At 47.5% G+C, this 27,981-nt stretch overlaps 1 protein-coding gene across 2 annotated transcripts in view; it reads left to right on the top strand.

The window, feature by feature from the left end:
* Positions 1-27,981, top strand: part of cntn4 (contactin 4) — a 100,065-nt gene that overhangs the window by 63,336 nt on the left and 8,748 nt on the right. The window contains exons 10-14 of one of the 2 annotated variants that reach the window (XM_040204296.2): positions 3,006-3,135; positions 4,714-4,864; positions 19,462-19,589; positions 26,228-26,403; positions 27,797-27,917. In XM_040204296.2, coding sequence (XP_040060230.1) covers positions 3,006-3,135; positions 4,714-4,864; positions 19,462-19,589; positions 26,228-26,403; positions 27,797-27,917 — 706 coding nt within the window. The remainder of the gene's footprint in view (positions 1-3,005; positions 3,136-4,713; positions 4,865-19,461; positions 19,590-26,227; positions 26,404-27,796; positions 27,918-27,981) is intronic. The other variant, XM_078091702.1, reaches the window with a different exon arrangement.

Below are 27,981 nucleotides of genomic sequence, written 5' to 3'. Positions count from 1 at the left end.
TGAAACCGCAGTTAAAAACATCTGAAGAAATAGGAAGAAACTACCGACACACCTCCCCCACGTGTGATTAAAGGTTACTACGACTAGATTTCTATTTCCTCCCTTTACATAAATATAATATATGGATCTTTTCAGGAGGCATGTGTGAATGGATCAATCAGCCGAGGTGTTAAATGTTTGAAATGGCACCATTAACCACAGCGGCTTAATGAGAGGAAGAGGGAAAGGTCAATGATGTGAAGGAGCCGTGCAGACAGGACGCACCATGTGTTGCTATTTATTACGCCGGATCAATTGAGACCTTTCTGATTGTCTACTTATTTCTGCTGACAGTTTTAGAAGTTTGAGCAACAGAAATGAAGAAATCAGAGTTTATTGTGTCGTAACTAATTCACATATGTGTTTATTTCAATTGTTGATCTAGTTCAACAATCATACCAATGGTTTCATTTATCTGTCTATACATCACATGTTACAAAGGGTTTCACCTGAGGAATAAATCTACCTTTGTTTTAAACACACTGTTATTGGTCGGTAGTCAGTATGTGGAAGCTCACGTGTCCAAAGGAATGAATGGAGGGCGAAACGTTGAGAGTTATGGGCCGTATCTATTGCTGGGGGAATTACTATGAAGTACAGGAGATGTCTAGGGAGTCATGGTATATATATATATATATATATATATATATAGCTGAGTACGTGTGCGTTCAATTATTCAATGTCAGTCATGTAAAATATTGAAGCGCCGCGACTATTTCTAGTGTTCCCCTCTAATAATAGTAGCTGTCGGGCTCCGTGTTGGACCGCGGCTGACATGCTGCCGGGCTCTGGCCTTATGGACCAGGAGACTCTTTCATGCTTTGTATCGTGTGTGACAATCGCCACGGTTCATTGCAATGCCTCTTCTTCTTGTGGCTGTTGTCATGCGAAGGACGTCGCTCTCCGCTGCGCTGGTGAGCTGCAGGATTAGGTGGCCGTGCAATTGAAGGGGAAACTCCACCGTGAAAGGGGATTAATCCATTGGAATCAGTGAGGGGACCACCAGGCGTGGTAATTCCTGTTGTACTACAGATTCAGATCATCGTACGAAAACAAATTAGTTACATGTAATTATAGAGGAAGATAAGAGTATTGATCCCGAGGTGAAATTCCAAAGTGCCTTTGCAGTATTTACAGGGTATTAAAAAAGACTAAACAGCTGCAGACTGATGTTACTGTGCGTATTAATACATCATACTCATCATTTGCTCTATTTTAAAGTAGGCTCCAAACTTATTTCCTCATTATTTTGTGACTAATAATAAATAATAACAGGATATGGCTTCGCCGTGCTGGTACTCCAGTCTGTCTCTCCAAACTGACACCGACTGGGGATGAAACTCTGAATATGGTGAAGAGCCTCACACAACCCCTCTTCAAAACTCCTGAACTGTCCCTTTTAAGTAGAAGATCTGAGCTCTTGTAACCACCACTGTGGCTGGATGTAGATCTAATGCACTCCTCCGCTTCCCCTGTTAATTCAAGCTCAAGTGGAGCAAACAGGCTGAGCTCAGAGCTTTTCTTCTTTCTATTGCAAAGCCACTGTTGAGCTTAGTTCATGTCGACTGGAAGTTCTTTCTTGCACAAGCCTGTCGAGATTCATCAAATATCTGTGTGTACAATTTGCAATTTATTTTTTTCACGGTAAGCACGAGTAATCCTTTTGTTGATCAAATTCAATTTCACGTTGCTTATTTTCTCCTTTTTGTTGATTTTTATTAGACAGGAAAAATCACTTCCCACATCCACAACAGCTTTTAAAGCTGTAAAATAATCATCGTCCTCACAGAAGGCCTCCCGTTATTATTCATTCTGAGGGAGATAACTGTCGACAGCAACCAAACCAAAGAAGATGCTTCCTAAACCATATAATTCACTGTTTTGTTCTTCCCTCCCCCTCACTTGTTTTTCCCGCTTTATGTCAAACGAATCCACCCAGCGTTGTCGGCAAATGACATTGCCAATCCTTCTCCTTCAGCATAAGGCGTACAGATGGTCCCTGCAGGTCCCCCAGTGAAAAACTGCTGATTTGAGAGGAACGTCATGCTTAATTAATAGCAGCCATAAACGGGAGTGCTTTCCGTGCACGGACTGATATACCGTTGGCCTCCCTCGCCGGCAGGGATGTCGGCCCCCGTGCGCCCACAGCCGCTTACAGGCGCAGACCTGCTCACAGGATCAGGATCTTTTAGTCCAAGTTTCCCTTTTCTATGTAGCACAATCGGTTCAGGCCGGTCAGACCTCTATGGAAAACGGGCTGCGATGACATTATGGGTGACCCCCCCCCCCTGAGGAAGACATGGGAGATGAAGGGCACACGGGGGGGGGCAGGACCTGACACCGCCGCGCGCAGACACGGCAAAAGCGCCCGGGGATTCAGAGCTGCAGCGTGAAGCCCAAGTTCAGAGACATGAATCTTACATCAAGGAACAAATGTCTGACAGATGCACTGGAGTTAAAGTTCATTGGGACCAGCAGCCGTCCTTAAATAGATATTCATTTGATGGCTCACTGACGGCCAAGCTCGACCCCCCCCCCTCCCCACGGCGATGACCAAACAGATGAGGAGGAGGAACACAGTTGGACCATGTACGCTGGCACTTAGTATGTGTGCTGGTATCCCTTTCAGAAAAGCAATTTTCACAATGCATTATACCTCAGATGCAGATGTACCACCCCCCCCCCCCCCCGTGCTGAAGGGGAAACAGGCCCTGTGGTGCAGTTGCAGATATAAATAGGGCACGGTTTTATTTCCCTCTCATAAACATGCAGATTGATTAGGGTCATTTTCTGCTAGCCTGCCTCCATCCACCCAAGCCTTTCCCTCCATTAGTGATGAAAACCCTGATTTATTGCCACGTCTGTCACCTCCAGACCATAATTCACTGGCCACACTGGCTGGCTGCTTTCATATCGAGGAGTGCCAGGAATAGGTGTATTAAAGTCGCGTGTCTCTACGTCCGCAGGAGCGCGTACAGGTGGCCGACGGCGCCCTGTCCATCAGCCGCCTGACCCTGTCCGACGCCGGCATGTACCAGTGCGTGGCCGGGAATAAGCACGGCGAGGTCTACTCCAACGCGGAGCTCCGGATTATAGGTGAGGCTTCAGCGTTTGTCCTGTTCGTCCCAGGAGCCTAGTGGCCAACCGGTGGAACTACAGCATCAAGGTCCGTCCGGTGATTCCACTAATGAGGCCCGAAAATATCTGTTCATCTGCATACAAACATTCAAATAAATCCTCGTCTATGAACATGTGAATAATTCACTAATAGTTGAATGCAGAATTATTTTGTTCACGTGAACAAGACAATTGGCAGAGTGATGGATGGGAGGCGGAGCCAAAGGAAACGTTAGTTTTCTTGCTCTGTGGCCAAATGGAAAAGTTCTGCATATTTCTTTTACTGCATACGCCACAGAACGACCACAGGAATGAGCTTAACGCTGTATTCAACACAAGGAATATAAGAGAAAACAAGTTAAATCCCCTAGAAAATCATGTGTTGTCGATTGTAAAATGATTCATTGGCTGGGAATTAAAAACCAGAGAAACCCAAAACTGCTAACATTGCAATCTGAAGGGGTTTTATCAAGCAAGCATTTTCATTTCAAACAAATACTTTTTGTATAATAGTGCAGCACGTTAAACATACTATACAAGTTATGTTGTCTTGTTGGAAGTCACGTCACTTACTTCTCATTCACAACTTGCCAATAATGTTAATTGGTGAGCATGTTTGGTTCAGATGCTACATTAGACGCGCCGCTTCTTTTGCACTCAAGGTGTGAATGTTTTGTGACTCAATCTGTGAGCAACGTTTCCATGGATGGAACAACGTGATTTCAAATGTTTGACTTCAGTCTACATTTGTTCGCGAAATTGTCGGCGGCTTCTGTTATTGCCGTTCAGGCAGCGGCGCTTCCGATAATTCACGAGAAGACCAGCGAGGTCGTCTCTGCGCACGCTGACATCGTGCGCGAGCATACATTCGGCCGCATTTGTCCTCGAGTCGGCTCCGCTCTCCTCCTCCGCTCGATGACCTACAACCCCTCTGGCTCATTGGCTACTAATTGAAAAGCATTAATTATAAGAGGAAAGCGTCCGGCTGACAGTGATGTACGCCGGCGCTGCTCCGTCCGCCAGCCCGTCGGGTCCGTCCCACCCTGAGCGAGCAGCGTTCTTCCTCATGCTGGTCCCGACGCTGAGAGGAATCAGGCTCCGAGCAGCCAAGACTAGTGGTCCAACCGTAGGGGGAGAATTAAGGAAAGAAAGATGCCTCAAAGACAATATCAAACTTTTTGAAAAGGGAAATAATGTTTGAAAGTTCAATTCAATTCATTTCATTTTGTAGAGCCCAAAAGTACTAATTTGCCTCCTAGGGCTTTACAGTCTGTACACATACGACATCCTCTGTCCCGAAAGCCTCCATCGGCACAGGAAACACTCCCCAAAACACACTTTGGGGAAGAAACCTTAGTGAGAACGTCAGAGGATGGACAGACTACAATGGACGCCATGTGTACGAGAAAGCACTCTTCCCCCACTCACACAGTTAAAGGGGCAGAACAAAACATGGGGACATGTAACACACAGTAACCCAGGGCAATAATTCCACGTCATTTGAGAGGAATTATACATCGTGATGTGATGCATTTACGAACACCCGCTTTTTCTCAGCCGTTGCTCCAGATTTCTCTCACAACCAACTGAGGAGCCAGACGCTGGTGAGGGTCGGAGGAGATGTGCTCATCGAGTGCAAGCCCAAGATGTCCCCGTGGGGCGTGATCTCCTGGAGGAAGGGCAGCGAGGCGCTCCAAGAAAGCAACAGGTAACACAAGCATTGGTGCATTTGCCTCTCGGCCGCATTAATGGCAACAGACCTAAAAATGTCATTTCACGCCGTGTCTGCCAGAGAGGTGGATCTCCGACTCCAACCGGCGTTCCTGGCTTTTATTCCATTGTCGTTATCCAAAACAAAACACTGGCTTTGGCTGACTATGTATGAGAGCCCGGGTTTCCCTGGAGAGCTTTGTACGTGTGCGCTGTGAGGCCACGTCACCATTAAACAACAACGTTGCTTTTCAAGTTTGACGATATTGAGTGAAAAGTGGAAATTGGACATTTTCTGTAAACACAGAAGCAGCCACGTGTAAAAGTGAGAGAAAAGGGCTTCTAGAGAATCAGAGACTCTTACCAAGCGGTGACAAAACGCATCCATTCGGGTGCCTGGTTGTTTGGAGGTTATTATGCTGTTTTTGCATTAGAAACATCCCGTGTTTGAGTAGAGCTCAGTGCTTTTCCTTTCCTGCCACCTATCAAAAACAAATGCCCCATAAATACTTAAATAAATAAAAGGCCTTATAGGGAAGAAATCGACCGCTCTACTTCCATATCATGGCAAAAATATCCAAATCAATGTTACACCAGAAGCCTCCAGTCCCTGCAGCATATTTTATTACTGCATGTACGGGGAGAGATTTGGATGCCGTCCTCAGATGTGGAGGCGACAGCTCGGAGAAAAAGCAGCATGAAGACTAAATGAGTAATGCTTCGTGGGGTTTGAAGTGTTTCATCTCCAGCTCTTCAAAACGGACCGGCTGCTGTGTAAATTCAAAGAGCCAAAGTGCTTTTCACCTCGGCGGGGATCCAATAGTCCCATCAACCAACTTTTGCCACCTTGTGTTTTAGTGGAACTGAGGGGCCGTCCGAGCGTCCCGACACATTTGACCCCCGAGGCGCGTGTCGCGCGCTGCGCAGGACCCGTGTTTGGGCCAGTGTTTGTGCGCGCGGCCGTCCCGATGAAGTGTGAGGTCTGGCCACGTAGCCGCGTGGCGGGCAGGGGGTCATCCATCGCGTGTGTCAGCGCTCTAGCATGACGGTGCCTGACAGCGGGGCTGTGTGTGCACAGTGTCCTGCCAGCCTTTGCATATATACCAAGCGCTGTTGTTGCTTGTCAAACAAAGTGGCGCTGAATTTGCATAGTGGTTTCGCCGCTGGTGCCCTTCACTCGCCCTGCTGCACCTCCGTCACACGCGCCAGCATCTCCAGCTGGAGCGTTTCCATCCTGCTGCCTGGACCTCGTGGCGAGGATTGATTTCATATTTGTCTTTGTGGTGACGTTATCGTGAAGTGATGAATCGTGAAGTGGAATTGTCTGTCCCGATGTTAAATAGGAGCTTTGTGATGCTTGTTGTCGCTGCTTGTTGTCTCTGGCATATAAATCACATAATGACCAACTGCTGCGATAAATAATAAATTCATATTTTGATTAATGAAGTACTCTAAAATAATTATTACCGTTATAATTGTTAAAGTTTTACGCCTTTAAGCAGCGGATATCCAACACGAGACCGACAAATATTAAATCAGAACTATTAATTCCAGCAGTGATGCAAATTTGTGATATTTGCAACTAGTTTTCAATATCAGATTTGAATAGATTTCCTCGTTAATGGACAAACTGCCTTTGTCTTTGTGACTGAACCTGACTGGAGTTTGTCTCAGGCAAATTCTTGCAAAGCCTCAATTTATGCTAATTTATTCATTCTTTTTTAGAAAAACGTCAATAAATGAATTTCCCCTGAAGTTAAGGGGAGTATATTTCCACTAAGACTTGAACAGGGCCGACGCGCATGTAAAGGAAATGTTAAAAAGATTCATCAAAACAGGATATTTCATGCAGAGTTGACACACAGCACAGTCACAGTCAGTTGGGTTATCAGATGACCCAGAACATCACGTACCTCTTTCTGTTGTGTTAAGCTGAAACATTATTGCAGTTTTTCCTACATTTAATAAGCCGCAAATATGTTTCCAAATGATGAAATTATATTTGGCTTGAACCACCTGTGCTGCATGTTCCAAAAATAGGAACAAAGCAGATTTGAAATTAAGATTCAACATCCCCAGCTGTATTACAGTACGTTCTTTGCCATGATGCCGGTTTATGGTGCCAGCTCGGAAGTGAAATAACTCTTTGCAGAGCTTGAAAATGAGCATTTTTTAAATGGGCTGATCACAAATCCCTCTTTCTGTTCTTCTTACCGCCTCCATTTTCTCACATCTGACATTCTGACAATCTGAAAATGTCCAGCGTCTGTTACGCCGTCATTCAGAAGAGCGTTTGCCCTTTTAAACATTTCGTTAGTGAGAGCTGGTCCACGTGTTCATATATCACTTCATTAGTACAGCAAACAGCCGGTTCAATATGATTATCACACATGCACTGTGTGATAATATGTGCCGCTTTGCTTGCTCAATAATTATGGTTATAATTTGGTTTTGTGTTCAGCGCAGATAAAAGGATTGTGTTTTGCACACACGTGCGGTCTGTGTACGCTCGCATGTCTGAGCAGGTCTGATTAGTTCTGCACCTGTACGGAGAGGTGTGAGGTCACCACAAGGAGCTGCAAACCCCTTTTGTTGAAGATTAATTGCTTTAATTGCGTTAGCACTTTGCTGCGGCCTCGGCAGCAGAAGGGGGAACCAGTGTCACCAGCTGGATAATCCATCTTCATAGCAGCACCTCCCTTTTTTTCTTTTTGCAGAGGACCAGTCGAGGGGGCTGAGAGTGTGTGTAGGTCCTGCTGATGAGCGTGTAAGTGGGCCGAGTCGGAGAGAGAAGCATTTCAATATGTCACTTCAATGAGACGCACTCGGTCGACTCCGTCGCTGCAATAAAACACCAGCTTTTAATGGCCGCGAGTAAATATCAGCTAATATTTGCACTAGTTCATGCGACCCTTTGATCGAGGGGTTTTTCCTTCCACGGAGGCACGAGAGGCCTTTTAGGCATTGCACAGCACACACGTGTGTTTCTATGTGGCAAAAATGATTTCATTGATGCATAATTGTTTTGCTCTGTGAGTTAAGCCCCAGGTATCCATGGACATCCCATTTGGTAAGCACAGTGCAAACGGTTATACATCTAACATACGGCAATGTGATGCAAATTATTTAAGCAAAAAAAAAAGGGTTATTTCATTTTACTGCTCTATCGTTTTATACCGCCGGTAAAAATACAAAAATAAACGCTGTGTCAGAAAGTGCACAACAACATGTGACACATTAAAAAGTATTTATCATTTCAAATCAATAATAAATCACTAACGTTATCCGAGCTCTGCACACGCCCAGCCAACTAATGAGGAGAGCATTTATGATAATTACAAACTCAATTCAAGACTCCAGGATTCCAAAAATTAGGTTATCTTTTAGATTTAAAATGGAAACATTGGAGCGGTTTGTTGTTAAAGTAACTGCGTAACGCGGACAGAACGTCTGAGGCTGTCTGACGACCCCGCTCTACGTGATCGCTCTATCAAGCCTGAAATGGTGCTAATATAGTTTAAAAAGTATATTACACTATTTTTATTCTACAGACTTTCAGCAAACATTTAAAAAAAACAACTGAGAATCCTTTGGGGCATCAAACATTCTCTCATATTTCACCAATCGTTTAAATCCAGAAACCTTTATTGGCTGCAGCTACGCGGCTGATGAAACCAGTTTAAGCTCTGGGGGGTTTTATGCACTTGGGAATGTAACCAGTTGAGTGACATCTTTGAACAAGGGGCGTACAGGAAGGTTGTTGCCAAGGTGACAAAGTTTTATTAGCTCTTTTTTACCCCAGTTCAGTGTCTCAAATCTGGGGGGAAACGACGCAGAGGTGGGAGACGTTTGTGTAAAACTTCTCCCCAATAACAGAGATGTTGAATTTCACACATCATGGCTTCTCTTTTTAAAGAGCTGTTCCTGCATTGAGGGCAAAGACAAAATTGGAGACTTTATAGCTACACACTTACAACAATTTTATCGAAATATTTGACGCATTTACTAAAAGAAATCTCACAGTAACCATTGTCTTATTGTACAGAAACACTAATCGCGTTGGAAAATGCTTCCTTCTTACTGGGTAAAAAGTCATTTATGCACCATGGAAACAACTGCGGACATGAGGCACACACAAACCTGCTATGAAGGATACTGAGATGTTATATAGAGATCAGATCCATAAACGGTTTCTCGCTACCTGAGCGTCTGTCTCTGGGCTGTCGACATGCCAGAGATATTTTCTCCTGCTGAACCCTCGTAGTGGCCGTTGTGCACCATCAGCTTGCCCACCATGTCCCTTCACAGCGTTCCACACGTGACCCACGGTCAACTAAATAAAAATGATGTACAGCAGACATCAATCATACCTATGATATATAGTGAGGAAGTTGAAGGATCAGGTCATTAAAAGTGATTGACTTCCTTTGGGAGTAGCAGATGTGACTTCCTGCCCTCGATGCCGTGAAGATGTGCCATCAACATTTTCTGTTCGTCACATTTAAATGAAAACTATGACAAGACAAAGGGGAAAATTGTTACTCGTATATCGTTTTAGATTTCTCAGTATTTCAAAAACCTGTGAGAATAACACACTACTCCTCTTTAGGGTTGAATGTGAATCCATTCTGCACAAATGACCGTTACCTTTGTTAGAAAGAAAGCACGATGGCGACCTCCCGACACGCTGACGGGAGCCTGAGCGATTTACTTTGAGAAATCAAACGCCACGAGGAACTGGCCAAACGTCGGCGCCGGCTTCCTCCCACGCTTCTTCTTCTTCCATCACCGTGTCACGCCGGCAGCTTAGACGTAGCCGATGCGCTTTGACGACTCTTTAATTCTGCTTTCTGCTTTCTGCCAAACTATTGACAAGCACGTCGGAGAGCGAGCGTGAGAAATTACCCCCGGATGACGCTCGCCGCCGCGCTTCGTGCCCGCAGCCGTTTGCAAATCATCTGTTAGGCGTGTTTATGGCTTTTAAGTGGCGTCTGTAAATGTCTCCGCTGTGGGTGGGAGCTTAAAAGTTTCTGAGTGGCTCGATGACTTAAAGTGAGAAGACACGCTGAAGCATCTGTCTGTGGCCTGGATGTTGATTTGTCCATTAGAGACAGAGAGAGCAAAAGCTCGGCCAAATTCTATTTCTATCTGTAGTCATGACCCACGAGTCGGTGAGTCCCTCTTGCAGATTGTACACCCCTCCCTTCTTGGGCGGCGCGCATAAGCATGGATGTCACGCAAATGAAGAGATGTCTCGCGGAGTGATCTCCGTTTATGGGCCCATCTGCTGTGCAGAAAGCCTCGGTGTCGGGAGGCGACTCTGCGTTCACTTTGCTTATCGCACATCATCTCACCCTTTCCACGAGGCCTTTGTTCTGTCTCAAGGAGATTTTAATAAGAGTCTCGTCAGTTGTCTTTGGACGCGACTTCACGAGGACTTGGAATTAATAAGCCGTGTATGGGAACAGGTGTATTAATAAAGGCGGTGATTAAATGATCGCTGCGCCGCTATTTCCGTCCACCGCGTTCTCAGGCTGCACGCTGTTATTCTTATTAAAGCCAGTGTTTATCATGTTTAAATGTCACTTTGCCTCTTTCCCCCCCCCCCCCCCCCCACGCCAGAGCTCTAATTTCCCCATTTCCCCGTAATTGAACATCTGCTCGTGAAGTAGAGCTGCGACTCTCCGTGGAGGTTTAGCAGCGCGAGCGAGCGGTCGGGTCCGGGGCCCGAATGCTGAACGCTCATTGCAGCGCTCCGCCTGCAGGTAGTAAAAAGGTTTTCCTACCAGACGGCTAGCTGCTGCCGTTCGTCCGGTCTCTGCCTCCACGCGTCCCCACCGCGGCTGCAGCTCACAAAGCCCCGTGAAGGAGTGCGCTTCCGTCCCGCCACGGAACGGGAGCAGGCGGTGGATTAGTGCTGGCGCTGATCCTGGAAAACACACACACACACACACACACACACACACACGCAGATTACTGTAAATGTTTTATAAATCCCAACACGCCTCGGAGTTGGAGCTGCTCAGGAGGTGGAAATAATCTCGGCGGGATGAAACCTCAGTGGGCAGAGCCAAAAAGGTCTTACGTTTCTTCTAGAAGGAACGCTTGGGCGTGACAAGGAATAACACAGCGCATTGATGGGTTGCGTTTTTCCTTTTTTCAAATCCACGGGTGGTTCATGGGGATTCATGACGTACCAGGAAGCATGCGAATGGTTCCAGCGCCGCTCCTCCACCCGAGACACAAAGACACGCCGACGTGGTGCTTCTGAAAACCTCTTCGTGTCGTTGGCTTCGGGTTTTTTGGTCACTCTTCGTGTTTTGCAAATGCTTTACGTCTAGTTTTATGTGTGTTGTGGTCGTTTTCATTCAGTCAGTTGTTTCAAGTTGAACGTGAAATGATTTGCACGCTGCGACCACGATGGACGGATTGGAGCAATGAGAAGCTCCTGATCTTGACGGAAAGGCCGGATCGTTGTTAGAGACGTATTTCCTGGCAGCTTGTGAGGGAGGAAATTGCCAAGTCCTTTCACTCCGACATATCATGAAGCCTAATCATCCAAATGGGTTTCACACCCTTCAGGTGAGCAGTTGTCTTTTGTTCCCTTCGACACGGAGGCGCATGTTTGGGTTTGGCCCACATTTCACCTCATTTAAATATCATTCATTTACTTGGTCGAGGTTTAGCGGCTGCAGAAGCGGAGCAATATTTTTGTCAATCAGAGGTTGGGCGATGTGCTGGCGATGCTTTAGATCCCTCACACTCAAATGCTCTCAAAGCGTCTATTAACCGTCGATTCCCGGTTTAAAAAAAGAAATGAGGGCACATCAAGAAGAAAAATGGCCACGTGAAATGATTCTGAGCGTAAATGCTCCGCTGTGTGTCGACAGTCATCGAGGAATCCCTCGTGCTCTTCTGGACTGCATGACTAATTGATAATAAAGAGGAGGCTGGATACTCTTTGATTTAAAAAAAAAAGTCATTACACCCTTCGTATCGCTAAATTCAAATGTTGGACACGACTATTTAACTTGCCTGCGGCGTCTTTTCGATTCCCGGTCAGGGTGATCGGCGTTGAAGGACACTGATGGGCCGACTGTCCAGCAGCCGTGATCACGAGCATCCATTGCGTTTCTTGTTGTATTTAGAGACCATCAAAATGATTCACAGATCCATTTACCTGGCGGCCATTAGGTTCTGCCTCTCACGGCCCACTGCATCACGGTGTGTCCGTTAAATCATCAGGCCTTCAGATCATGTAGGGACGTCCATTCCTTTTTCTTTTGCTCACCATCTATCGTGTACATTTGCTATATTAGCAGTTTGTTCTCTTCTGGGGGGGGGGACCCACAGATAAAGTGAATTCTGCGATTAGGTCAAAAACCTCTTGCCTGCATCCCATGTTCTGCTCACTGGGATTATTTTTATCTGGAAGACTGCGGTTGATATCATTTTTCAAAGTGAGAATCCGCCAACGCAGCACGAGTAATCCATCTCAGTCCCTCTGACAATTTCCTGCCGAACATGTGTGTGCTCTTCATCCCTGAAGGGTTACCTCGGCACGCGAGGAGAGATGAATATCTCGGGGAAGGGGAATAAACACGGAGAGCAATTTGTGATTAAAGGAATCCTCCCCGCCTGATAGACCCCCCCCCCCCCCACAATGCAATTACCAACACAATCCCATCGTGTTCCACAGGAGGGAATTAGATGTTCTCAATCAGCGCTGCTCCATTAAGACACCTTCCTATAAGAAATGCATACTTTTACACCACATTTCCTTTTGACAGTACACTGTGTGTGTGTGTGTGTGTGTGTGTGTGTGAGAGAGATAAAGTGTGGAAAAAGAAACCGTTTATTGTTATTTTTTTATTATAGGCGCCTTGGGACATGATGTGATCCTGAGCACTTCTTCCCTTTAGTGTCTCAGTGAGACCAGAAAACACACCGATGTTTGACGCTTTGGATTTCCTTTAACTCGGAGGCTTAACTTCCCTTATTTAGAAAATACATCCAGCCACCAATTCCCGAAACGGAACATCCGTATTTCACGTTGCATAGTGGACTGCACCCAAGACCGTTAGCGTAGCGATGCAGTGCAACGTTTCTGCTGCAAGAAAAGGAAAATTCCTCCAAGCTGCCGACGCTATGGGGAAGAACTTCCCTGCTTACATTATGATAATACACATCGGAGCGGCAGCGGCAGTGTGCATTTCACAGTGCGAGTGAGAGATTAATACGCGAGTCACAGCGCAGCCTCCCTGTCCCTTGGCTTGGTGTTTTTATAAAGCAACAATATTGCCAGAGAAGCTTTAATGCCAGCCGGTCCCCCCCGGAGACCGTTGTTAATACACAGAGAAGCAAAAGGAAAGTCATTTCAAGTATGGCCTGCAACTTACTCCACTGCTTACGATAATAAAAAGAAACCCCGTAACCCCGCTCCTTGTTGGCGAGCTCGCCTTTGTTGATACTTGGAGAAGAAGCACTTATTTCGTGTCACTCATTCTTATTCGCTTTGCTGCGGCTTAAAGCGAGAGCTCCCTGCAACCGCGGTCGCTGCGGCACTCGTTATTGTTGAGCTGTGATTGGCACCTCCAAAAGATCCCTGTCAGACGGGCCTTTTCCAGCAGATTGATGGTAATTGTCTGCAAGGTACAGTGCTTTTACAAAGCCGAGAGCCTGAAAGGGTAAACTGTAATGGAGCTGCCTAATAACCTCTCACACCCAGGGAGTGATTCGGGTTCTCTTGTTGGCTACCGGGCGTTTTCACTGTGATCGGGCTGAGCGCCGACTCGCCAGCAACCAGGCGTCATAGAGGCATAAGTATTACTAGACTAAAGACGTCCTGAGCCCGTTGGGTCCAACGCGCTGCAGCGCGGCAGATCAAATCAAGTTTCAGGGTTTTTCGTTGCACTTTTGGCGCCTGCCGCTTGTTGATCACCTGCACCGTACGGGCGAGACGGAGAGGAGAGAGGCCGCCGCAACGGGCCTTCTGAATAGTGACAGGTTGGCTGAAGGTGAAACGACTGGTAAAGATGTCGCGGCCTGTCCCTGAAGTGGTCAGGGATACTTTTGTTCACAGGGGGAGTAGAGATGCATGTTTTAGGGAAATCTGCACCACCTGAAGATCTATTACATGAGCATTAGAGCAATGAGCTGCATAACCACTATCTGCTGGACGGTCGTCCTTTCTGCCCCAGCTGTGTGACATTCCACGAGGATGAGGGGAATTGTTCATGAACGTAGTGCGTTTGTGACAAGTGATAATCACTACCAGCCCCCTAAAGGTTATCCCAGTAATTTACCAGGAACAATGTGCAGATAATGTCTTTTTTAGCACCATTATTTAAACTTGAATAAACTAAAAAACGAATTATGACTGAATAACTTTGCTAATTAATCATAATTTGGACCGTTGCATCAAACAGGAAAAACATTTCAAATGCAAAAGCGAAGAAGTGGGTTATCGTGACTCCTTTTTATCTACTGTGAGCTGTCAGATGTGCACTTCATGCTTCTCCACACTGTTCATCAGGGCCCGATGTGGGCCGTCTGCCGTTTAATCACTGTCTTCATAAAAGTCAAGTAACTTGCACGGCAATCCATCAGACGGAGTAATATCTCCGTCAGGGTGGAAACATTGTTGGCTCCCCTCCGGACGACGGCGGGTCACCGGTAATATCTTCGCTCCTAAAACTTCCATTGGAATCGTCTCCGCTTTTATTCCCCCAAAAACAACATTTGAGTCCTGAAGCAAAAAACCGTTATGAGCTCGTTGTAGTCGGTGTAACACAGCAGGCGATGCTTCGATCAATGCTCTTTGTTTTCAGCAGTAGATGACGTCGCTCGCCTTGATGCGGCGTTCTAGTGGAAGCATGAAGAGTTTTGTCTTTCTCACCTTCAAATACAAATTAAGAATTTTCTCCTTTTCTCCATGTTTATCTGTATTTAGGGATCATTCCATATTGTGACCAAAAGAAACATCCACAAATTGGAGCATTTACACAGAAAATGCGTGAATGCTAACAAGCATAAGGGGGCCTGTGATTGGATGACGGGTTGTCTCACCCGTGGTGTGATCATCATCATCATCATCATCATCATCATCATCACACGATCTGCTGCTGCCCAAAGACCCACGAGTGCCTGTCAATGAGTGGCACAAACCAATTCAGCCCAACTCACGACATCATAAACGCCACAGTGGGAGAATTTCTGTATCCGACGTTCATCCAACAGCTGGAGAGACATTCTGCTCAAACCGGCCTGCAACCACGGTTCCTAGTGTGGGAAGTGAAAAGGAAGACGAGCTCCAGGTTGTCGTCCGGGCAGCAGAATCACTCCGTGTAGTTATAGCTTGATACATCTCATGATTTAGTGGAAGGGCTTTACATTTCAAACCACCTCAAAGCTAATCATGCCCTCCATCATAGAGCCGCTTGGTAATGGTCTGATCGCTCACTGCGGCTAATGATCCCGTGACAAGGTGAGAGTCATTGGCACCGGCCCGAGTACAGCAAAAATCCATATCAATTACACCCACATCGGAGAATTGTCAACAGTAAATGCCCAGGTGTCCCTGTTCTTCTGCAGCGACCCGACGGCTTTGTTGACTGAAAGAACACGCACACAAAAGAAAAGCGCCGCGCCGCATTTGCTTTCCGCTCTCTAATTGGCCGTTGACCTTGATGCCGACGGCGTCACAAGAGAAGGCAGCGCGCGCTCGTTTAGTCACCGGGCTGCGTGAAGTCGACGTCTGACAAGTTTGTGGCGCAGTCGCAGTCGCGCGCCGCCGGGTTTGCGGCGCACAGCTGGGCTTGATTTATGCAGCCGACAACTCTCAGTGGGGGAGCCGGAGGAGAGACGGCCCTTCAATGTACCCCCTCCCCCCTCCTCCCCCCTCCGGTACACTTCAGGTTCTTTTAAAGCAGTCGAGGGCACAGACCAACACCTGCGGTCAGGTCCCGCCCCTCGCCGCGGCTCAAAAGGATGCGGTGACCTCGCCTCTTTCCTCCCGCGCCGCCCGTCGCCCGAGGCGCTGTTAGCCACGCCGCTGCTGTTTTGATACAATTATGATTGGAGACGTCCCCCGCGGGCAGGTCGGGAAACAGCAACACGGACGCACTTTATCTGTGAGGTCAGTGTGGCGGCCAAACGCGCCATGAAACACGGCTCCGCGCAGGGCCTTTTTCCACACCTCCTCTTTCTCCGTTTCAGCTTCTGGTGGGCGGCGAGTTGAGCGGCGAGCGCGCTGAAGCAGGTGGGCTTGCGTGCAGACGGCCTTTGCGGAGGCTAATTATCCGCTGGGACCAGCGCCGTAAGCCGGCGCCGATCTCTCGTCCCGCGGCCTCATGGCTGAGTAATCCCACTGATAGAATCTTAACCCTCTATTTTCACAAGCCCGCTTTATTTACCCGGTTAATTAAGTAGAGACGCTCACAGGCCTCCGCCCCCCCCAACACCCAGTCACGCTGCCACTAAGTATTCATGAACGGATCCGTTTGAAAGTCTCGAAAATAAAAATCCAATCTGTGATCAGGCCAGTTGTTTGTGTTGACTTGTGTGTGTGAGTTGTGCGCTGCTTGCAGAGAAGTGGGCTCCTTTTGCTGCCGTTTCCTCTTGATACGCAGTGAGAGCTGCTCTGTGACGGACGCCATTTGTCTCTTTCATCTCGTCACAGACCCCCGTCCTCAGACGCTTGATCTCCCCCCCAAAATAAACACACCTGTGTGGGTTTTTGTTTTTTTCTTCAGGATTGCACGAGTGCATCTCCCCCTCTATCCCAAAAAATAATGGCCTCCCTCTCAGGAGAGTTACTGCTGTGTCCATTAAACTGGTGTTCACCTCGTCTGTGAATTATTGATACCCGCCTTCTCTCGGGCAGGAGGTGAGAAACGTCTCCTCGCATGATGTGCACACACGTTGTCGGGGGCCAGAGAAAGACACGAAAAGAAGAAGAAGAAAAAAAAAAAATCTGGCAAACCGAAAAGTGTTAATCGTGAGGCTCCGTTTCTTATCCAGTGCGTCCGACCTCCGCTGCTCCTCCATTAGCGTCTCTGCTCTGCCTTCGCTGTCTGTGAAAATGATGCTCATCATGTAGCTTTTAAAAGGTAGTGAAATGCAGCGAGTGAATAAGAGCAGGCCTGGCTCCACGGGGGGGCAGAGCCCCGGGTCACACGTCACGTGACCGCTACGCCGTCCTGCAGCTCGTGTGACAGGAAGTCTGTGGCAGTGGGACCTGGATCGGGACGGAAGACTCTTTAAATCCAAAGATGATTTCTTCCTTTTCAGGCAGTTCCGCATTCCAACAGTTAAATCAATAGCTTCCTAAAAAATGAAAGATCCAACGCTGTATCACGTTCTCCTTCTACGTCACGTGGTGAATCAGTTGGTTTGGTTCTCGCTGACGACACAAGCTTTTCCTCCACCACCTTTGGATTCTGCATCTTGTTTTGTGGCAGCTTCTCATAAGCTTTGAGGAGTAAACGGCTCCTTTGTCTGCAGGCCTTGTGCTCAGAGCTTGATGGAGGTGAAAATAATGCACATTACCCACAATTATTATGTTACTGTGACTTACCCACGTAAAGAACGTATTTCAGTTGTTTTAATTGTGCTCACTCTGCTTAGGGTGGTCAGTTTCAGGACTGAAGGGCCATCGAACGGGGCCATTTTCTACAAATTCATCAGCCCCCATGGTTTGATGCCTCTCAAGTCACCGATGATCACTGTTGGCTGCTTTTGCATTCAGCACTTTTCTTCTCAGCGTGATTTTAAAAAGCCGAGAAGTCTCCACTCAGCAGCACCGTGTGGTTTTAGAAGTAGATTCTCCCACAATAAGTGTCGCTGCATAAAAAGAAGCAGAGGAGTAACACTGTGTCACAGCGCATCAACCGCATTTCACAAGCACATCCAGTTAAACGCATGAGTGGTGCAAACAGCCAAACATCCTGCTGTGCGACAACGGTGAGAGCCGATGAACTGTTTTCTGTACCGTGTGTCACACAACAAAAATCCTTTCTGTTTCAGCTCAGACTGCACCTACATCCATCTTTAACCGTCAAAGGGATGTTTTGAATCAATCCAAAGCATTAGAGGAATGATTGACTATCAGCTGGGTGGAGGGAGGGTCATAAATGACTGATGTACAAGGACTGTTACTTTTAATGTAACCTAATGCAGTCATGTAGTAAGTATCACGTCAGGTCAGTGTGTAGAATCGGGCTTCATAGCTAAAGATGTGCAGAATAAATGGAATATTCAGCAAATAGAGATATGATATAGGTTTATTTTTCTTAAGTGCTGAGGCTTCAATAGTAGTACTTCTTGCAGGAAAAAGTATTACCTTGAAGTGACGGAACGACAGACGGAAAGAACCACATTTCAGCTTGATGTTTCTGCCAAGTTGTCGACTAGCTGGCGAAGACGGTGAAGCAGCAGCAAAAGATCCACAGTTAAATCCCCTTCTGGCCTTTTGGCCGGGTTAGAAACATAGTTAGCTAATGTTACAATAAACATATTTTGATAAGATCTGCGTTGAATGTTAAAACGTGAAAACAGGGAGTTGAAAGATGCTGAAACGCTGTGTGGAGCGAAGGGAACTGCACAGTGATGAACATCTCACTTTTGGTTATTTTTCATTCATTCATTCTAATCACGGCATCACAAGTGAGCACAGATTACACACATCTCATTTCACCGTGTGTTTGTCGTTAATGCACGTGTCTGCATCTGTCCGCCGAAAGCGAGACCTTCATTCGCCCCCCCCCCCAGAAGTCGCCCTCGCCACTATCTGAATGCGTGTGCTGTGACTCCTTTGACTCGTCGGTGAACTCGACCATTTACAGGCCACACTTCATTCCCCTCCTTTAACAATCCCTCCATATTATCAGTTTGCAGATTCAGCAAAGCATTTCAGATAATTAAAATGAAGCGTGCCTTGATGACCCCCCCCACCCTGATTTCCCGCAGCACCTTCCTTTCAAGGGCACAATTTCCATATTTGCTTGTTATTTAGAAAATGTCAAGTTTGGTCCGGCCCTTTTTGGAGCACCTGTGGCCATTGTGCAAAGGGCAACGAAGCCACGGTTGTCCTAGATATCTCCCAGTCATGTGCTGAATTAATCACTCCTGAAAACGCAATCCTATTACTCATCTCTGTGGACCACACAGAAGCAGAAGTCAATTAGGAGACACTGAGAAATGTTTCCCGCCGTCTCAGCTGCTGTCCTTTGCCGCGCGGTTGCAACGTAGCAGCAGCTGAAGGGATCCGCGTGTCCTTTGCGTGTCTCGTGATCCATGTATGTGCTTTGACACTCGGGACCCAAAAGGACACGCGGTGTTGAATATGATGCGATCTATGCAGCAGCGGGCGGGGGGGGAGGGGGCAACACGGCGCTAAGGACGGTGTCTACTAGGCATTAGATGGCGGTTCCAGTTTGCTGTTGGATGCCGGACATTACGACTATTTACGACCTCCAACGTCTTGCTGACCCTCCCACGGAAGCAGCCACGCCCCCAAGCAGGAGACCTCCCACTCAGCGTTGATGCCACGGTCGTAATGTGAATTGTGTTCTTCTTCTCTTCGTTTAACTCCAGAGTCTCCGTCCTGGACAGCGGTAACCTCCGCGTGTGGAATGCCACCCAGTCGGATGCCGGCCTCTACACCTGCGTGGCGAGGAACCAGTTCGGCGTAGCGAGCAGCACAGGAAGCGTCACCGTCAAAGGTATTTCCCCGGCCCCTCTTAGGGTTTCATCACACGGGCAGGAGCGCTGACCAGCGACGCGAGGGGGCGGCTTTCATCAAACACGTGTTTTCACGCGCAGAAAGAGTCGCTTGATGTTTCCTTCTGCTCCTTGAAGCCTTGAAGTGCTCCGGTTTCATAAATAAAACATGAAGAACGTAGAGAAGGAAGGACACCGGTTTTTTTTTTTTTAAAAGCCTCCAGCCACCTCGTTTTCCGCCAACATGAAGGGCGGCGCTTTTTCCCCGCGTGCCGTCATCACAGGTCGGTTGGTAATTTCAGCTCGCCTCCAGCATGCAGCGTGCAAAAGGCCCGACGTGTTGCTGCATCATCTGCGCCGGTGTTTCTGCTCTGGGACCCATTTTACTTCCAGACAAAACCCTTATTTTTAAATATTTCTAACGGTATTGAAACTGACCTTGCTGTGTCCGATCACTCTGTGTGATTGGAGTCTCACTCCTTAAAAGGTCCACAATAAAATCGACAGCTGTTGAAAAGCATTACGTCCGTGGGGATACCGGGGCACTGTGGTGGCGGCCTCGGCCTCTGCGAATGAGCTTCCACGCAATTTCAATTACAAGATTGAGAATGGCGTCGGCGTGTCCCATTGCACCTGCAAGGGTTAAAGCATTCTCAACAAAAGCACCGCGGAGGAATTCCGAATCAATACGGTTCCTGAAAAAAGGGGGACGGCCGAGAAGCCGAGCACAAAGAAAACCTCCCTCAGACGACCTCTCACTCCACAGCCGCCGCCCTGGTTCTGGTTCTCCTCGTGCCTTCCCGTCCCCCTCGGGGCAGCGTCGTGTCCCTGTTGACCCCCAGCGGGGCGAAGCCCCGCCGCTGGCGCCGAGCCGTCCGCCGAGGCTCTGCGCCAATCATTTTTAGTTAATCCAGATTTCATTTCCGTCGAGATGTTTCCACTACTTTCTCTTTGGAATTGCCTTTGTGAGTGAAATGATTCGTTCCTTTTCGCCCCTCTTGTAGTTCCTGGGGGGTTTGTTGACGTACTCAATGAACAATGGCCTCGCCCCCCCCCCCCCACGCCCCCTCCTTTTTTGCAGAGGTTGCACAGTTGTTCTGTGTTGACCTTCCTGGTGGGCCGGGTTGTATAGACCCATCGAAGCATCGATCTCCATTGGCTTGGCCTGATGGAGATAAGTTCATATCTCACTGGGGTTTGTACTGAATCACATCTGTTCTCCCAGCAGATTATTTGGATGTTCAGACGAATCAGAGCGCTGCCTTTAGTTCGGCGGTCTCACAGGGAGCGGCTTATTCTGACATGTCGCCGTATTTACCCACAACTAATAATGTGTAAGCACATTATTCAAGCCGACACTAATCATCTGCCTGCGTCGGTGCTGAGGACACCTTCAACCTGGAGACAAAACTAAAATATGATAAAGGGGCTCCAGTGTCCCTCCAGTTCCTCCACCAGACAACCAGAGCTGAATGTTTTCATTAAGACCTGAAGACAAAACTCTTTCTTCCTCTATTTTTTCTTCAGTTTGTCATTTTTCCTCAAATGTTCATTTAATTGTCTTCCTCCTTGAAGGTAGAAATCAGTAAAATCCTTGAAATGCCGCGTCGACATGATGCTTTTTTCTGAGTAGTTATTAAAGAATTCACTTTAAGCCCCACAGGCCAATGTTTGTCTAAAGACTTTGAAAAGAAGTGATTAATGTCAGTGTGAATGACGGCACAAGGATTGTCAAGTATCTATATCTACAGTCCTTTTAAACCACAACACGCCTTTCATAATGGAATGAAAAAACAAGACCAGACCAGCTCTTTCTTCGTTAAATCCCCGTCTGTTTTTCTTTTCTCTTGAATTATACAGGACTGATTTCATGTTTTATGAATGCCTGAAAGTCAGCCGCAGTCAAGGATGTGGGGAGAGCTTCGAGTGCACCTCGCTGCCGGGATGTTCTCATGGTTCGCTCTGCACCCTATTGAGGAGAAAAAATTAATCAGTAACCTTTGCATAATTGATGTGAGAAAATGTCAGCGTGTTTGTATCTTTTGCACGCGGACGCATTCGAGTGCGAGTGGAGGCTTGAGGCACAATAAAAAGCACAGCGTTGCTACACCCTGCCAGTCACACTGCCCACCCTCCTCATACCCATTTATCACACACTGCGCAATGGAAACGCTACAGAAGCCCCCAGCCAATCAGTGTGCATGGGGGGACATGGCCTGTGTGTGATTTCCCAATCAAGCTGCAAGGGAACACACGCGTGCTCGGCTTAAAGCGACGCCGCCGTTATCCACTTATGATCCCCGCGGAAAGTATGAGTTTTATCCGACGTTGCTTCTTTTCATACGTTAAAGGCTGCTTCCTGCTGCCGATGTTCAAACGTTCCTCTACGTAATGTCGGGCGCCGCTTGTCACAATCGATACTGTTTGGAAGATGGGACGGGGTGATTTACATGCATCATCTCATGGAACATGGGAAACCTGTTTAGCAGGGGGGGGGGGGACCGCGCGCCGTGGGAGCGGCCTTATGGGAGATGACAGCAGTTTATTCAAATTGACTTTGGATGGAGAAAAAAAAGAAAAAGATGGCTGTCAAAAGGCGTTCGCCGTCTCCTGCTGTGAATGAGCCACCTAGCAAGCGGCGCGGTCACAACAGATGAGCCTTGTTAATGTCGCCGTCATTTCAACACTGGAGGGATATTAGCACATTAATTGCACTTGATTTTTTTTTGACGCGCTCCCTGAATTTTGGATTACGCTAGAGATGAGCCGTGGCAATTAGGGCCTCCGATCGTTACAGATGGTCAGCGAACTGGAAGCCTCGGAGCTCACGCTGCGTTCACTTCTGGCTGCCTCTCAAATCGCTTTTTTTTCATAACCATTGGCTCTGGAGGTGTTTGGGAAGTAAAGATTAAGCAGGTAGGATATTTTCTTTAAGTGGTTATTGTATCACGTTCCCACGCTGGTGGCGCTTGGCGATCCCAGTGGACGTTTTTTAAATGTCTAAGCAACTGTTGAATGGATCCCCTTCATATTTAGCAAACACAATCACTTGGTCTACCCGTAACATTTTATCTTGCGCCATCATTACTTAATAATTACAATTCATCCAATACTCTCACGGGAGGTATGAGAGTTATTGAGTTTATCACCAAATACCTGGTTTGTCGGGCTCCTTAGAACGAGTTGGTAACACAAAGTTAACACTGTACATGATGGTTGCCATCGTGACCATGTAATCGTGCCTTTATTTGCATTTAGATGAACTCACTGGCCGTCAGATGTTACAAAATTTCCAACTAAGTGACATCCCAGAATGTCGGTAAGCCAGAGGTTTTCAATACGTGTTTCAAACAGCCGCCCTCAAAAAGTTGGAGAGAAAAGTCCGCCGCCAGAGAGATGAACAAGGAATAAGATGGAGGATAACGGTCTCTGCTGGAGGACACGCGCGGCGCGGCACTCGGTCAAGCACATAAAAGGCTGATGGCATCTGTGGTTACTCGTCAGCGAGGGATGGAGCATCTATGAGTTAGATACCTGTAGATAAGCACCTCTGCTCATTTGGACACCCGGCACCATGTGACCCCGGATGCTTTTATAAAGTTACACATACCGTGGAAGCGTTGGCAGTGAGGGGGGGGGGGATGCTCCACAGATGCTGGACCACGTGGTAAGGACCTCTGGTGGAGTGTTCTGCTCTCGTTGGTTTCTGGGGTATGTGAGAAATCTCCAGCTGAGTATTTCAGTGTGTGCGAGTTGCGAACCCTTTGGTCCGTATCGACTCCCAGTAGGTGTGTGAGATGCAGGCGACTCCTGACGTCCGTGCAGAGAGAAAATGAGCAGCCATCTGCCAGCGATCAGCAGCAGGTCGCTGCGGATGTGGGCTTTGCACAGCCTCTGAAAACAGTGTTGGGTGCATCTTGCGTGCATCTGCTGAGCGATGTAGACAGGCTTTTACTGCAACTGAAGTTTGTCCTTGAAAGACCTTTTGATTTGTGCTCTGGAAAACAAGTGGCATTCAAAGAGGCGCGTAGGAGGAGTTTGTGCCGCGTTGATGAAAGCACTCTCCGCTTTGTTCATATGAAAAGCAAAAGGAGGAAAAAGCGGCGATGGAAAGGTTTCTTTTCATGAAGGTCATCCCACTTTAGTGACCGACCACTCTGGACGGCAGAGCTTTTTTTTCCCCCCAGAATGTGATCCATGTTACGGGAATTTACCTTCAAATAAATGATGTGAACCGTGGCCCGATGTTTGTTGTTTTAGAAAGGCGTTTTCCTCCACAGCTTTGTGCCCGCGCCGAACCGAAATGCCTCGGCGTCATCGGCGACTTTGAAGGACTTACAGGGTCCCAGATCCTTGGATCCCGCGGCCCGCGTCTCCTCTGTGCATTATTCAAGCTCGCGTCACTCCCCGTGTGAGGAGAACCACCGTGTCTATACACTCAAGGAGAATACGCTCTTCCACATTACAGCTTCAGACCATTAAAGCTGGGAGGGGATCTCCATGGGGGCATTATTCATGACGCCTGCTGTTTGTGGGAGCGCGGCAGTCACTTGGTCAGCGACAGGTTACGCGTGCGCGTTGTTGTGTAGGGTCACTGACTTCATGTCGCTTGAATAATGTGATTTTCATTCAAATATATACTGATACACACGGCATGGTTTTCTCCTCTGAAAATGTCTCACTTTGACACCATTTATTCTATTTTTATTATGCTTTATGATACAATACCTACTTACCAATTTATTTACGTATTTCCTAAAAGAACCCTATAATGGGATTTACCCTGCTGCTACTCCATCAAGCTGCCATCAAACCCACACGGTCACTGACTGTCTGCTGAATCAAAAAAAAGATTTAAAAAACGATCTATAATATGAGATCTAAAAAGAATAGATCCAGGATGTCGAACTGATTCAGAAGCGAGACCAGGTTAAAAAGATGTGCATGTTTAAAAAGGGGATTTGCACATCAAACATTGTCCAAAAGAAGGAAAAAAGCTTCTATCCTGAGCAGAGGAAAGAAAAACCCATGTGAACATTTCCGGTCTTTTGAGCCAAAGTCAACATAAGTATCGCTCATGAATTCTACAACCTTTTGAATGGAATTTGTTGGCCTACTAGACGTCGTCACCTTGAAGCTTATTCGACAACTTTAATGAATTCCTTTTCCGACTATTCACGTCACCGTCAGCGACGGTTTGAGCCACCTGAGCAGCCCTCGGTGCCCTGCGGTCCGTCTCCCCGTCCCGCCTGTGACCGACCCCCCGTTAAGTGAGCGGGTTACTCTCCCAGTGGCAGCGGGTAACAAGGCATTATACAGGACGGAAATCAATCAAATTATGCTCCAGAGCCCAGCGTGCGGCGGCGTAGCCGAGCTTGGTCCATATAACGTGTCACAGATGATGGCAGAGGAGGGTAATAAGGGAGCAGATCCCCATCATTGACACAGCGGATCCCTGGACGCGGCACACACACCAATACATAACACATCTTTATAGCATGTTCCCATGTTGCAGATGCGTTCTTTTTGTTATTGTGGATCAGAATATTTCCTCCCTGACCCTTTTGTTTGTCTCCAATTTCCTTCTCCTCACATCACGTAGAGTGTCGTCGTGTTTTTCTTCCCCCGTAGCTTTTCTATTTCCTCCCAGCCCTTGTTCTAGCAGGTGCAGCCCTCACCAAACACAAACCATTGTCTGCGTGTTATTACCACGTTTTTAGTGCGCCACCATCGCTCGCCATTTAGCCCGAGCAATATAGGACTGTGGCTCCCAGACACACTTTAATTTTGTATATGACAAAAATCTGATAGCACTCTGGGCCTGATATCAGAAAAGGTCTCGATAAATCACATCAGGAGCGCGTGGCGATGGCGTGTGCGTGTGTGCGTGTGTGTGTGTGGGTGTGTGTGTGTGGAGCGAGCCAATACAATGGAGGTATCGAATTCCCTCTAGATGAAGACTGCATTGCCGGCACTTTCTCCATGAATCTATGCCTGTCCAGGGATCATTTGCCATGGTTAATTTACTCTGTGCGCTCTGAGTGGCAATTTCAACCAAGTAATCACAGCACCCCCACGAGGGGGACGGGCGCTGTGCACTCTGAGAACAAAGCCTCCCCCACTCATCCCGCCTCTCATCATGTCCTTCCACCTTGCAGACGCACACAAGTGCAGATAAGGGACGCCGGGCCTTTTCCCTGGCGGTGCCGCTGTAATGCACCGCAGGCTCCAAAAGATTGGAAGAAGTGCCTCGCTGCTGTTTGCTGTTTTCCTAGCGGCGCGTTTTGGGAATTTCGGGGGCCGAGGGTGAGGGGGGGGGGGGGGGGTTGGTGCTGAGCTGTCAGTGACACATGGAGGCTTCTCAGAACGCAGGAGAGACACGTCTGAGTCCCCACAGAGACGAGCTCAGGCCCAAACTAATACCCGCTATTGTAGCAGTGCGCACTACTTTGCCGTGTGCTCGGTCCCGTATATCCTTCTATTAACTGAGGCTGACGTGTCCATGAGGATGATGGAAGGGATTTATTTATTTTTTTGCAAACCCGACATCCTGTGCTGCACTGTAATGCGAGGGGGGTAAGAGGGGGGGCGGTAAAGTGTGTTTTGATCAGACGTGCGCGGCGCGTGTGTGTGTTTTCAGAGCCGACCTCCATCACCACGCTGCCGTCCACGCTGGACATCACCGTGGGGGAGAGCGTGGTCCTGCCCTGCCAGGTGAGCCACGACCCGTCGCTGGAGCTCAAGTTCACCTGGTTCTTCAACGAGCAGCTCATCCACTTCGGCAGCCACGGTGGATTCTTTGAAAAAGTGGGAGGCGTAAGTCCACAATCTAATGTTTTTGTGCCAATATGCAGAATTGCATAGAAGCATTTTCTAGATAATCACAATAAAGGAACGTTAGCATGATACAATTAAGGCATTTATGCCGCTGTCACATACACAAGCGAATATTACTGTCAACACACAGTTCCGTGCGTAATAAAATGTTGTGAAAACAGTTTTTTCACCCTGTGAAAGTGCAGCGATCTGATACCGATTCCATTTGAAGCCTCCGTCTGCTCCTCTATCGACTTTCACCAAGTTCCACACAGATACTTTAAATGATCCCCAAGACGTTCCAGCGGGGTTCATGACAAACACGATGCAGGTCTCTGACAGCATTTTGCACGCTTTACTTTTGCATTACGTGCTCCACCTCGTGTCAGGCGTCCCTTAAGCTTTCCGTCATTTACTCAGTGCACAATGAATGATTAAGAATCAAACCATATTGTGTTGCTCATTTCATTAGTGTGAATGTGCCCTTTTGCCACATAAAAAGACATTGATTTATTTCCCAGCCCCTCTGGAGATTCCATTGAATAAAGGTCAAGAGGTGACTGTGAAGATTCATTGGTACATCAATATCGTACCTTTTTCTCTCTTTTAGTAGGGTCATAATAAATGCAGCCGCAGTGCAGAGGGAGTGTTTGTATCAAGTCTATTATTTATGGGCAGGAAAATTGCTGCCTGTGGTTTATTTTAAAAATGAAATTTCCATACGCACCCTGCACCCAGTCTCAGTCGGCCTCTGTATACTTCAAGAAGTTTGCCGCTTGCATCTCAGCATGTGTTACGTTGCTTCATTTTTTCCTTAGAAAGATATTCAAGTCTCCTTCAAAAACTGCGAACATAGAGAGAACATATCCAGCACTTTCCTGTATCTATGATTCAGTTGCTTCCTTTACCATCATTTACAGTCGGACTAACGCGTCGCTTCAACTCTGCACTTACTTTGATTAATCTACCAGCCACGACAGGATTGTGCCACAGTTTGTATCCGATTTATTATACAACCAGCTCCGATCTGATGAAATGATCATGTAGGAGTGCGTGATTGCAATTAGAGATGGAATAAAGCATCCCCCAAGTAACTCTAGCAATATCAAACTATATGAACAAGTACATATCTATATTTATAGTGGTAGAATAAAGGCGTGGACCGTGCCCAGTATTCTTTGGCCGTAGAAGGGAAGGCTGCATGCGGAATCCTGGAACTATTTTTCAAGATCCACATACGTGAGGACGAGCTTCCCGTTCAGCTGGTTCTGTTCCCCAGTGGCCGGGGAAGTCGGTATTGTTCTCGAAATTATAATAGCTGGAGGCTTACCGTGTTGCTTATGGAACCTGTGTGTGCGTGTGTGTGTGTGTGTGTGTGTGTGTCGAATGACAGCAGCATTCGGCAGGAGACATCATGATTCGGAACATCCAGCTGAGGCATGCGGGGAAGTACACGTGTGCCGTGCAAACCAAAGTGGACAGCATTTCCATTGCTGCTGACTTGGTTGTCAGAGGTGAGCCACGGCGTTCCTTTAACTACCTTCTACTTCCCCTGAGAACCAACGCGCTTCAACTGGA

The sequence above is a fragment of the Gasterosteus aculeatus genome, chromosome 17 (genome assembly GCF_964276395.1).
Source record: "Gasterosteus aculeatus chromosome 17, fGasAcu3.hap1.1, whole genome shotgun sequence".
In the NCBI taxonomy this organism is placed as follows: Eukaryota; Metazoa; Chordata; class Actinopteri; order Perciformes; family Gasterosteidae; genus Gasterosteus; species Gasterosteus aculeatus.
This window is presented reverse-complemented; position numbering and strand designations above follow the sequence as displayed.